This window comes from Anopheles stephensi, chromosome 3, assembly GCF_013141755.1.
Source record: "Anopheles stephensi strain Indian chromosome 3, UCI_ANSTEP_V1.0, whole genome shotgun sequence".
Lineage (NCBI taxonomy): Eukaryota > Metazoa > Arthropoda > Insecta > Diptera > Culicidae > Anopheles > Anopheles stephensi.
Genome location: NC_050203.1, coordinates 1,479,441 through 1,490,750, shown reverse-complemented (window position 1 = coordinate 1,490,750; position 11,310 = coordinate 1,479,441). Strand labels below are relative to the sequence as shown.

At 43.1% G+C, this 11,310-nt stretch overlaps 4 protein-coding genes across 8 annotated transcripts; 2 read left to right on the top strand and 2 right to left on the bottom strand.

Moving 5' to 3' along the window:
- Positions 1-207: 207 nt before the first annotated feature.
- On the top strand, positions 208-1,328 carry LOC118512117 (NADH dehydrogenase [ubiquinone] 1 beta subcomplex subunit 7). The gene is made up of 4 exons (XM_036056093.1): positions 208-349; positions 425-572; positions 861-1,029; positions 1,096-1,328. Exons 2-4 carry the CDS (start codon positions 461-463, stop codon positions 1,190-1,192), a joined length of 378 nt encoding a protein of 125 aa, XP_035911986.1. The 5' UTR covers positions 208-349; positions 425-460; the 3' UTR covers positions 1,193-1,328.
- Positions 1,329-1,384: 56 nt separating this feature from the next.
- Positions 1,385-1,983, bottom strand: LOC118512113 (protein PBDC1). The gene has a single exon (XM_036056088.1). The coding sequence runs from the start codon at positions 1,878-1,880 to the stop codon at positions 1,419-1,421; it is 462 nt and encodes a 153-aa protein (XP_035911981.1). The 5' UTR covers positions 1,881-1,983; the 3' UTR covers positions 1,385-1,418.
- Positions 1,984-2,030: 47 nt separating this feature from the next.
- Positions 2,031-10,340, top strand: LOC118512062 (regulator of MON1-CCZ1 complex). Of its 4 annotated transcripts, none has more exons than XM_036055924.1 (6): positions 2,031-2,102; positions 8,042-8,160; positions 8,223-8,718; positions 8,797-9,192; positions 9,252-10,118; positions 10,189-10,340. In XM_036055924.1, the coding sequence occupies exons 1-6, from the start codon at positions 2,096-2,098 to the stop codon at positions 10,248-10,250; spliced, it is 1,947 nt and encodes a 648-aa protein (XP_035911817.1). In that variant the 5' UTR covers positions 2,031-2,095; the 3' UTR covers positions 10,251-10,340. The 4 variants fall into 4 exon arrangements, with proteins under 4 accessions (XP_035911817.1, XP_035911818.1, XP_035911816.1 ...); XM_036055925.1 differs by having other exon boundaries at positions 2,033-2,581; positions 2,688-8,160; positions 10,189-10,337; XM_036055923.1 differs by lacking the exons at positions 8,042-8,160; positions 8,223-8,718; positions 8,797-9,192; positions 9,252-10,118; positions 10,189-10,340 and adding exons at positions 2,688-4,122; positions 4,514-8,024 and having other exon boundaries at positions 2,100-2,581.
- On the bottom strand, positions 10,295-11,033 carry LOC118512111 (histidine triad nucleotide-binding protein 3). Of its 2 annotated transcripts, XM_036056086.1 has the most exons (3): positions 10,754-11,033; positions 10,494-10,687; positions 10,301-10,425 (listed from the first exon to the last, which is right to left on the bottom strand). In XM_036056086.1, the coding sequence occupies exons 1-3, from the start codon at positions 10,956-10,958 to the stop codon at positions 10,378-10,380; spliced, it is 447 nt and encodes a 148-aa protein (XP_035911979.1). In that variant the 5' UTR covers positions 10,959-11,033; the 3' UTR covers positions 10,301-10,377. The 2 variants fall into 2 exon arrangements, with proteins under 2 accessions (XP_035911978.1, XP_035911979.1); XM_036056085.1 differs by having other exon boundaries at positions 10,295-10,687.
- Between the last annotated feature and the right edge of the window lie 277 nt (positions 11,034-11,310).

The following is an 11,310-nucleotide window of genomic DNA, read 5'->3' as shown; positions in this document are numbered from 1 at the left end:
CTGTGTCTCTTTCGCGCGCACGGTGAACATACAAATCAAAACATTTTTTTCTACAGAACGTCACACGCACACACACGCGCCCAAAGGGGGTGCGCTCGGTACATGGAGCATAGAACTGAGTAGGATGTTTTTTTTAGAAGCATTTAGCTCCTACTAAAGCTATATTTAAGAACTGAAATAACATCAGAACCCTAAAATTGTTCTAATTTACATTATAACAGAATGATGTAGCAAACAAAAGTTGAACGAATTGCTAGCAGGAAAACCACTGTTCCGTGTCAAAAAGGGCCCGTCTGTCAAACGCTGCTTGTCAAAGAAGCGAAAATCCAAAGCAATCATCAAAACTCCAGTACGTGAAAACCTCGGTCACCTACAAAACAAAACCATTTTAGTCCTTTTCCATTCATTGTGGCTCCTTTTGTAGAATTCCTAGCGGCGACCACGGGGCTCCTGCGTTAGGATGGGTAACTACGTGTCGCTGTATCTGACCAACCCGAAGGGAACTCCGCTGCCGCTAACGGAACCGAGTTTCGACCCGAACCTTGGTTTTCCCAATGGCCGGAAGGAACGCGGTAAGATCATGTGCCAGCTTTTCCGGTCTTTCATCGGGTAGCTCGTCTTTGCATCGGTGCATGATATGCCTACGATCTTTCGCGGTGATTACGTGCAAAAGAACCGGAATATTTGCTCCGAAATGCATACTAATTACATAACATGTCAAACTGATGGAGCAGCAGCAGGAGATCATCTGGCGCGTCAAAACAAAACTAAGCTCATCCGTTGATCACCCCGATGCAGACGCGCAGCTAAGCGATGTCTTCTCGGGTTGCTTACCTGTCGATACTATTTCTGTTTTGCAGTAATGATTGCTACCCCAGAGGAAATGGAAGCAGCAAAGCTACCCCTGGAAGCCCGGGATTACTGTGCCCACAAGCTGATTGAGTACCGTGCATGCCGGACTAGGGTTTGGCCATGGGCGTACAAATGTGCCCACGAAAAGCACGAGTACCTTAACTGCGAATACGATGAGTACGTTCGGTCACAGACTGTGAAAGGGTGGAATTGGTGCGAGCTAACATTTTCCTCCACTTTTAGCTACATTCTCCGGCTGAAAGAATACGAACGCGAGAAGAGATTGTTGCAGCGGAAGTTGAAAATCGAAAAGAAACAGGCGCAAGAGCTGCACGCGTAAGGAAGGCCGAAGCGTTGCATCCATTATCGGTCCAGCGAAACGTTCAGTTTGGGCACACTTTGTTTTCGTTACGGTTCGCGCGAAAACGCAGCATGTGGATACAGAGTCAATAGAGAAGTACATAATTGAAACGGAAGCCATTCTAGTGCATAGTAACAAAACGCGATACGCAAGTTATCCGAAAGAACGCTATCGTGGTTACAAAATCATGCAGTGCGGAGCGGTTTTATTCAACGTCTCGATTAAAGTTTCTTCCGCGGAACTTCATCCTTACGATATCGTTATGCCCCTCCCGGTTTCTCGCTACCTCGATCGCCCAGAACTGGATTCGCACTACCAGGATTGCGTTTTCCGGTCGGAATTCTTCCTCGGCGTCGGCCCGCAGCAATGTACCGTAGCTGAAATCTTCCAGTCGATTGAACTTCTCCACATAGGCTCTCCATTTGCTTTTGGCGTCGGTGTTTTTGAGTTCGTTTTCGTTCACCACCCGCACATCCATGTCCGGGAACATGCGCCGGAACTGTTCGTATATTTCATCGTCGTACGGTGTCAGACGGAGTAGGCGAGGATCCACACTGCACAGTAGATTGAAGTGTACCTCCGCGTGATCGACCGCCTTTACGGCCCACAGTTCCTCCACCGTTCCATCGTTCACGAACTCTTCTGCAGGTCTCGAGAGGACGTCCATTGCGGCGGCAGAGATTGACGGCAATTATCCGGCAAATTTCTTTTGCGAGGAGTCCCAAACAAAACAACGACGAACGGCCTCGTTGTTGCCCGAGTGACGTTTTCCCAGTGTCAAGTTGACGTTCGGCAGGTAGCTGTCAGAAACGTCAAACGGGGCTGTCGGGGCTTGTGCAATGTCAACAACAGGGAGTTTGTTATGATTCAGATAAGATTCGGATGATTCGTGGCCAAGGTGTATATATTTAGAAGGTGAATTTTTGTCGATTTGGCAGGTAGACATTTTGGATTTTGGCCGGTCGAGAAACTTCAAAGTTTGTTTACTTAATCATATGGTTTGGGACTACCAAAATAAACAAACATAAAGCATCGTTTTTCGGTTCAGTAAACCAAGTTTCTACATTTATCATCGTCGTTGCACATAGCACTGAAGATAAACAGTTCCTTTACCAGCTCTAAAAAGAAATTTGCGTGACGTTGTTTTCTTCATACAGCTACCAAAGGCCTATCGGACGTATCGAATTACGGCATACCACTCGATAAAATTACACTGGTAGATTAAGTGAAGCTGTTCGATTCTCGTGCTAAGTACCATAAATTACAAGGAATAGGATAGAATTGTGCCGCATCCACCTCGAAACCCTTATCTTTCGTACCCGTCAGGCGTATAATGCTTCACTGGATAGCATTAGCAATTATGCGTAGGTAAGTATTTTATGCATTCGTTGTCCAGTAGATTGTATGGATGCTTCCTCTATTCTTCATTCATCTGTGGTTTCAACGAACGACTAATTCGATTCTCTGCCATCAGATTGTTCGGAAAGTTTCACTATGATTTGAAAGCACCAGCACCACCAGTGCGTGGACCGTAAAGTATCAGTATCATGATGTGCTGCCTCCACTGGATCCAGGTAAGGACTCCATCGATCATCGGTGTAAGAACGTTTATATTGAATGATACTGTAAACTGTTTACGGGGCATTCAATATTTATCACTTCAAAGCCACCAAAAACACGCAATCCACAACCGAGCAAACCGAAAGTACAAGAAGCTATGAGGGTAAATATTTGTAAACAATACCTCCACCAATACCTTCTACCATTCCACAACCATTTCTTCTCCACCTCACCACGGAACAAAAACGTCAAGTCGCGAAATGTCAAATTGCTCTATATAATTCTACCTCCTAAATCTATATACCTTGTTCGTGGCTTGAAAATCAGTCTGTCATTACCAGCGAGTGTCAAAAAACGTGTCTTTCCGTAACGGACAATTTTTGCGTAAAAAAGAGAGGATTTTGATTTGAAAAATGTCGGTTAGCGACAGAACCTTTAAGGTGGATTTCTCGCAAATCCCAAGAAAGCCCACACGCACAGAAATTTTTAGCTTCCTTACGGACAAGCTAAGCCTAAAACCGGAAAAGCTGGAAATGGTACAATTCCTGAACCTTTCCACATCTGTGGTGGTGGAGATGAAAGAGGAGGGCGATGCTCTCTTAATAGTGGAGGTGCATGATAGAAAGCACACCATCACGTGTAACGGTGGGGATCACGCGATCCCAATCACAATGGAGGACGACACCAAAGTCGTAACCATACAGGAGGTATCCGCCAAGGTGACTAACGCGGATATTATATCAGCTTTGGAGGCCTTCGGGGAGGTGAAGGGGGCAAAGGACCTCCTCTGGGAGGAGCCTACGCCTTTTCCAGGCGTAAGAAACGGCAACAGAGCGGTGAAAATGTTAATTAACAGGCCCATTCCATCATACATCACCATAAAGGGTGAGCGGGGTAGGATCACATACCGCGGGCAGGAACAAACCTGCATGTACTGCGATCAAATGGTCCATTACGGTGTTTCCTGCACACAAAATAGGAAAAATAACAGCCAAAAGGCATCAGGTGTCAACCAGCGCCTATACTCGGCAATAGTACAGGGCAACCACACTACGGCCAAAGAGGGCTCAACAGAAAAAGTGGTAACCACAAAAAGTGTCCCCACCCAAGTGGGTACAATTACTAGAAAAAAATCCATTGACGAACCAGGCTGCAGCAAAGCACTGGAACGCATAGACTACGGTAAAAGTGTCTCGAACACTATGACACTTAACAAAAGAGCAATGTCCGACAGCTCCTATCCAGACACAGACGAGGAAAAAGCAGGGGTCTCCCAGCATGATTTTAAAAAGCCACACAAAAAAAGCACCAAAACGAACGAACGTAGCATACTATAAACTGCCAAACAGGTTTTTTGTTGTATAGGTTTTTGTTAACATATAAAAAAAAGAGAAAAGATAAATTTGTTCAATATTATGACATCCACATTAAAAATACTACAAACAAACATAACCAGCCTCATTAAAAACAAAGACGAGTTAGAAAGAATTCTACTCGCACAAGACATCACAGCAGCTTGCATCTGTGAAACTTGGTTAGACGACAATAATCTACATAAATCCAAAATCCACAACTACAACCGCATAAACAGCAATAGATCGGACGGCTATGGAGGCACTGCAATTTACCTCCAAAAAAACAAAAAATTTAGAACAATCAATAGACTTAGTAACGAAAACATACAAATCACAGAAATTGAACTCATACAGGATAAATTCAAAATAATTTGCATCTATGCAGCCCCTAGGACCCCGATTCAAGACTTCAAAGACACCATTACGCAAATAATACACAATACAAACAACAGGAAATGCCTAATAGCCGCAGACCTCAACTCGCATCACACCTCATGGGGAAACCCTTGGAGCGACAATAAAGGTACGTTTATAATTAACGAAATAGACAATACTCAACTAACAATTTTGCACAACAAAGAACCTACATACATCCCCACAGACTTAAACAAAAGAAATACAGCAATAGACTTAACATTCGTAACAGAAAACATAACCGATAAATGCACAAGGGTAGTACTAGATCACCACATGGGAGCCACCAATCACAAAACAATTATCACAACTATAGAAACAATCAATCACAAACAAGCCCGACTAATAACAAACAGGAAAAAACTTTACCATGAATTAAAACAAATGGAAATAGAGGAACACACCTCAGTGAAACAAATTTTCCAGAAAATAGACACACTAGTAAAAGAAAACACCTCTAAATCAAAAAAACCACTAAAAATCTGGTGGAATAGAGAAACGGAAAAAGCTTGGAAGGTAAAAAACAAAAGTAGACAAATTTTCAATAGAAACAAAACAATAGAGAACGAAATTGAATTCAAGAAAAATCTAGCTAAATTCAGACTAATTAAAAGAAAACACAAAATCCAAAAATATGAAGAGAAACTTAGCGAGATAAACAATTACACTAACACCACAGAATTATGGAGATTTATAGGAAAAATCGAAGGCAAAAAAACAAACACAAAAGATGAAAATCTCATCCACAACAACAAAGAGGCAGCAAAAACATTTTTAGAAGAAAATTTTCAAAAAAATAAGAAAGGGAACAAAAAACCTTATCAATATGCTAGGCCATTAAACAATATCATGGACGAAGAAAGATGGCATAACATTCTAAAAAAAAAGAAAAATACAGCCCCAGGGCCTGACAAAATCTCCTACGAAATTCTGAAAAATATAAATAGACCATCGGTCAGTAAAATAGTAAAGGAGATAAATAACATGTGGGAAAAAGGAAATTTAAAAAAGAAATACAAACACATAGAAATAGTGGCGATCCCCAAACCAGGGGCTGATAGAAACAACGCTAAAAACTATAGGCCCATAGCTATGATTCCGGCTATCACTAAAATCATAAATTCAGCAGTGTTAGAAGACCTCAACAGACACTGTCACAACAACAACATTATACCAACAACTTCTTTTGGCTTCAAAAAAAACTGTACCACAAACCAATGCGTCAACTATTTAGTGAATGAAATTACATCCAACAAAAGAAAAAACTGGTTAACTGGAATAATGTTTATAGATTTAAAAAGCGCGTACAACAACGTACACACAGACTCGCTCATACAAATTTTGGAGCAAAACCAGATTCCGATAGAAATCATTAGATGGGTAGGAAGTTTCTTAAACAACAGAACGATAGAAATAAAATCAGAAGGAGAAAAGCTAAAAAAATTAGTGTCAGACGGTTTACCACAAGGGGATGTCCTCTCACCCACCTTATTTAACATCTACACCAAAAAAATCCACGAAACACTCAACAATAGCGACGGAAAAGTTTTACAGTATGCGGACGATTTCGTAATCATTCAAAAAGGGAAAACAGCCACAGAACTGGAATATAAGATGCAAACAGCGATCAATAGTTTTTCAAATACAATCCAGGGACTAAAGCTTCCAATTAACATAGACAAAACAAAATTTATGATCTTCAGCAAGAAACCCCAAAACATCACTATACAAATAAGAAACCAGCGAATAGAAAAAGTTACAGTTTACAAATATCTCGGAGTGTGGATTGATGGCAACCTATTTTTCAAAAAACATGTAGAAGAACTCAAGGATAAAGCTAGAAAAAGATTACAGTTAGTGAGAAGGATATGTAACACCAAAAACAACCTCAGCCCTACGAAAACCATTACTGTACACAGAGCCATTATAAGGAACATTTTGGAAACTGGCTCCCTGTACACTCTAAATGCAAAAAAAAACTTACTAAACTCAATGAATTCAATTACAAACCAGTCACTCAGAAAAGTAACGGGTTGCTCTAAAACAACCCCTATTAACACGCTAATGGCGATTGCAGCCGAAACCCCACCACACATTAGAGCAAGTTATATAGCCAAAAAGGACATGGTCAAAACATTAATTTACTCTCCGATCCATAGGGACCAAATGAGAAGAACCATGAGAGAAAACTCAAGAACCAGATCAAGAAACAAATCATACATGGAGAATTTATTCCAGAACAATCTGAATATTTTTGAAGAAACAGCAAGAATCAAAACAAATGACATCAATGGAAGCACAAAAATTCGCTGTGAAATCGAACCCAACATATCAAAAAACTCTACAGCAGGGAAAGTATACCTCAAACAATTTTGCGAACAGGAAATAAAAAAGCTAGGAACAACGAACACTCTAATTTTCACTGACGGGAGCAAGAGCGATGAGGGATGCGGAATCGGAATATACATAAGACCTCACAATAATAACAATAACAGATACTGGGCACATAAATTCAAAACAAAAAACATAACTCCAATTACGTCCATAGAATTAGCAGCCATAGAAAAAGCCATTAACATCATAACGATAGAAAAAATAGAAAACCCAATCATCCTTACAGACAGTCAAGCTGCATGTAAAATCCTCATTAACGCACAAAACCTCGATCACATCGACGAAATAGTCTATAATATACTCAGAGGATGCAAACACTCTAACGCTCAAATAAGATGGATTCCAGGACACTTAGGTCTATATGGAAACGAAAAGGCAGATGAACTAGCAAAAAAAGGAGTGCACGCAAAAGACATATACAACAACAAACTACGTTTGGCAGATGTAAACCATATGTTAGTTGAAAACATGAAAAAAGAAACTAGAGAATGGTACAAAAAAACGTGTGAGCAAAAGGGAAAAAAATTCCAAAGATTCCAAAAAGAGTTCGAAGACAAACCGTGGCACCACAATCTAAACATCACACCCCACGACATCAAAACAACAAACAAAATCATAGCTGGACATGATCTCTCAAAATATTGGCTCAACAAAATGAGAATCACCGAAAACGGAAACTGTGATGCATGTAATATTCCCGAAACAGGAACACATAACATCTTTTACTGCAACAGATACCAGACCCAACGAGAAAAATACGACATCTCCTTCGACGCATTTTTAGAGAAATGGAAAGAGCCGAACGGACGCATGGTCAAAAATATAACCAAATTCATACGAGAAACAAAAATCTCACTTTGAATAGAACCAAGCAAGACATGAAACATGCAGCATAAACGAAAAGCATAACACCACTCATCTGACAAACAGACCAAGCAGAAAAACAACAGACTCCGCAACCGGGTAGATGACTCTTGAGCAGTCCTAGGACTCAGTCGAAAGCCCAAACGAAACAGTTAACCTTTGAATATGTGGGGGGAACAATAGTTGCTCATACGCATAGAAGGCTATACCCTGTTTCAACAAAATAGAAGAAGAAGAAGAAGTGGCTTGAAAATGGGCACGGAATTGCAGCACTACTATCTGGAATTGTCCCCGGATCCGATTCGATTCGACGGTACCGGGCTGCTGACAAACGTATTCTTTGACGATGCCAAACAACAGGTAGGTGCCTTTCCCTGACGCCAGTGTTGCGCTTGATACGCAGTACGTTGCACTTCCATCAGGTGATTGCGGTCCGTTCCGGTGGAGCTACGGGAATCGTAGTGAAAGGTGCACGGGATGGCGAAAACTTTGTGTTTTGCATGGATCTACACTCGACCGATGCGCCTGATGCACAGATCCGATCCATAAAGTTCTCCATCGACAACCAGGTGCTGGCCGTGCAGCGTAGCGAGACGTCGGTCGAGTTCATCAGCTTCCTGCCAAACCATCGGCCCAATCTGCAGGAGATGCTGCTGTACAAAGGCAAAAGCGTCATCAATGGGTTTGTGTGGGTGCAGGAGCGGCAGGTGGCGCTGTTCACAAACGTTGGGGTGGAGATATTGATGGTCAACTTTGAAAAGCGCACCCTCAAATCGGTCAAATCGCTCAGCATCACAATGAATTGGTTCAGTTACTGTCCCGTTTCGAAGTTTGCGCTGCTGTCCTCCAATTTGGGGACAATTCTGACACCGGTCATCCTGAAACCGGCTACAATCACCAAGCTGCCCAGGCTGGAATGTAAGGTTATCCATCTCTGAACGGGGTGGACCGAGTCGAAAAATGAAAACATTTCATCGTTCGCTTTTTTTTTTGCAGTGGGCATCGACCAAGGTTGCATGGGAAAGGACGTGACGCTGGCGCAACTTTACGGGACTAACGCAATATTGATTCTAAGGCAACCTCCGAACCGACCGTTCGAGGTAGTAATTTACCTACTCAATGGTCCTGGGCTGGCACCAAAAAAATCACACATTCTCAAGCTGGGTCAGAGCGGTCGATTTGCTATGAACGTGGTCGACGATGTGGTGATCGTACACCATCAGGCGACGGCCAGCTCGATGCTGTTCGACATTGCGCTCAGTAGCAGCGAAACGGAGCATGGCACGGGAGCCATCATACACTCACCGATCATACCGGCGAAACCCATCCGGCCATTTCAGCTCGAAGTGCCAAGCATTTCGCTCGATGGGAAAACGATGAACTGTGAACTATGTACGTGGTGGCAGTTTTACCATTTGTTGGATGTTGATTTATCCATTAATCCTTTACAGATACGAAAGATTGGGTGCTGTTTCAACCAAACATTGTGATCGATTCGAAGCTCGGATGCTTGTGGTTTGTTCAGCTAAGGCTGAGCGCACTCTGTGCACTCATTACCGATCGATTGCGGTTGGTGGAATTCCTACTCCAGCGGAGCGATGGAAAAACCGTCATTCTGTCCGTACTGAAGGATATGATGAGCACCATGTACAGCGGGACGATGCTACCCGTGATCGAGAGTATTTTCAACAAGCTAAACGCACTGTACAAGAGTGTGCTGGACAGCGAGTTGCAGAGCCAAATGGCATTGATGTCCCTGGCCAAATCGCCCATGAAGGTTCCTACGCCCCCGCGGGTGCTCATCGATCAGGCCGACATGTACTCGATCGCATTCTCCACCATCATCGACGCGCCACAGATGGGAAAGATCCTGCTGCTTTACCTAAACTCGCTGGCCCGAAACGGCATCAACGCGAACCACGAGCTAAGTAAGGCACTCTTGATTGACCTGGTCAGCCACAGACAGTTCGACACGTTGCAGTTTTTGCTAAAATATTCCGCTCTCAATGAATCGAAAGCGTTGGCCTGCTTTCTGCTCTCCCTGTCGAATGTGGAGTATCCAGTCGTATCGCAAATGGCGCTTGACATGTTGGCTCGGTTAAACGCGAATGAAATCATACTGGAGGTGTTGCTGGAACGTGGACAAGTAATCGATGCGCTACGGTTGGCCAAACAGATGCCGGGTGCGGATTCGTTGCCGGCGAGGAAATATCTCGAGGCTGCCTTTAAAACCGGCGATCCGTTAATATTCCATTCGGTGTACAACTTCTTCCAGATGAAAAACGTTCGGCTTCGAGGATGTCCGGATTTTCTCAAGCGTAAGTCGAATGGTGTGCAGCTCGAAGAGCTCGAAGCTACGCAAAACTAATGGGGTTTGCTTCTTTCCAGATGAGCAATGCGGAGAGTATGTGCAATATTATCAAAGTTTAATCGCAAACCAATGCTTATAGATAGAATCGGATCGGTATCGAAGTGCTACAAATAGCAAAGTCAGTTAGCGTTAGTCGAAGCCAATAAAAAGGATATTTATTCATTAACAATATGGAACGTTTCGTACAGCGTCAAACAAAACACATATCACTCGGTTGCGTTATCGTTGGAAATGGTTTGCATAATAGCTTCATCCTGAAAGAAGAAATAAAACATACATACCGTAATACATTTATTCTATTAACGGACAGGACAGCTCGCACCGTTTTAAACCACATCGTGTTTGGCCGGAAAATCATCCGCGAAATAAAGCCCATCCTACTAACGGGGGCAATCGCATGCAGGTGCAAATGCTTCACGCTCGTAAAGGGTGGAATGTGGAACCCGAACGATGCCTGGGACGGATCAACGTCTTTGCTTCGCATGTAGCTAACGAGCTCTCGCTTCAGCTCTTCCACTGGAAGAAAAAGAATCCTAATTTATCTTGTGGCTAGCAGCGAGCCACCGTTTACCGGTTACGTACGCAACGGCTTATCAGCAACGGTGAGTGAGTTTACATTTTCCACATGATGGTTCGGTATGGCCAGGTAATGGAAGTCCGACGCCGGCCGAATGTCCTTAAAGATGCACATACGCTCATTGCGGAACACAATATCGGTCGCCGGATCGTTTCCGGTGGCAATTTTGCAGAAAACACAGTCGGGCAGCGTCCTCTGCGCGGAAGCCATGGGATGTCGCTGTTGCAGGATCGCTGTTTCTTTTCGTGATTCTTGCTGTCGGTTTTAATTCAACTGTCACCGACTGCTGGGTGCGCAGGGTTGTGCTGAACAGTGGTTGAGTAATTATTGGAAATTTTTCGAAAATTCGATTCAGCGTTGGAGCTCGTTGGAGAATTCCTTGAAGTAAACGTTTGAATAATTCATCAGGATACTGAGCACATCACGAGAGGTCCTCCAGAGGTCTCCGTACTGGATTGCTATTAACACGAAGGCTTCCTTCCACAAAGCATCAAAGGTCAATTGGATGTTATCCATAAAATTGCTCTGCTCTGCATGCCTCAAATCACAAAAAGAAAACCAA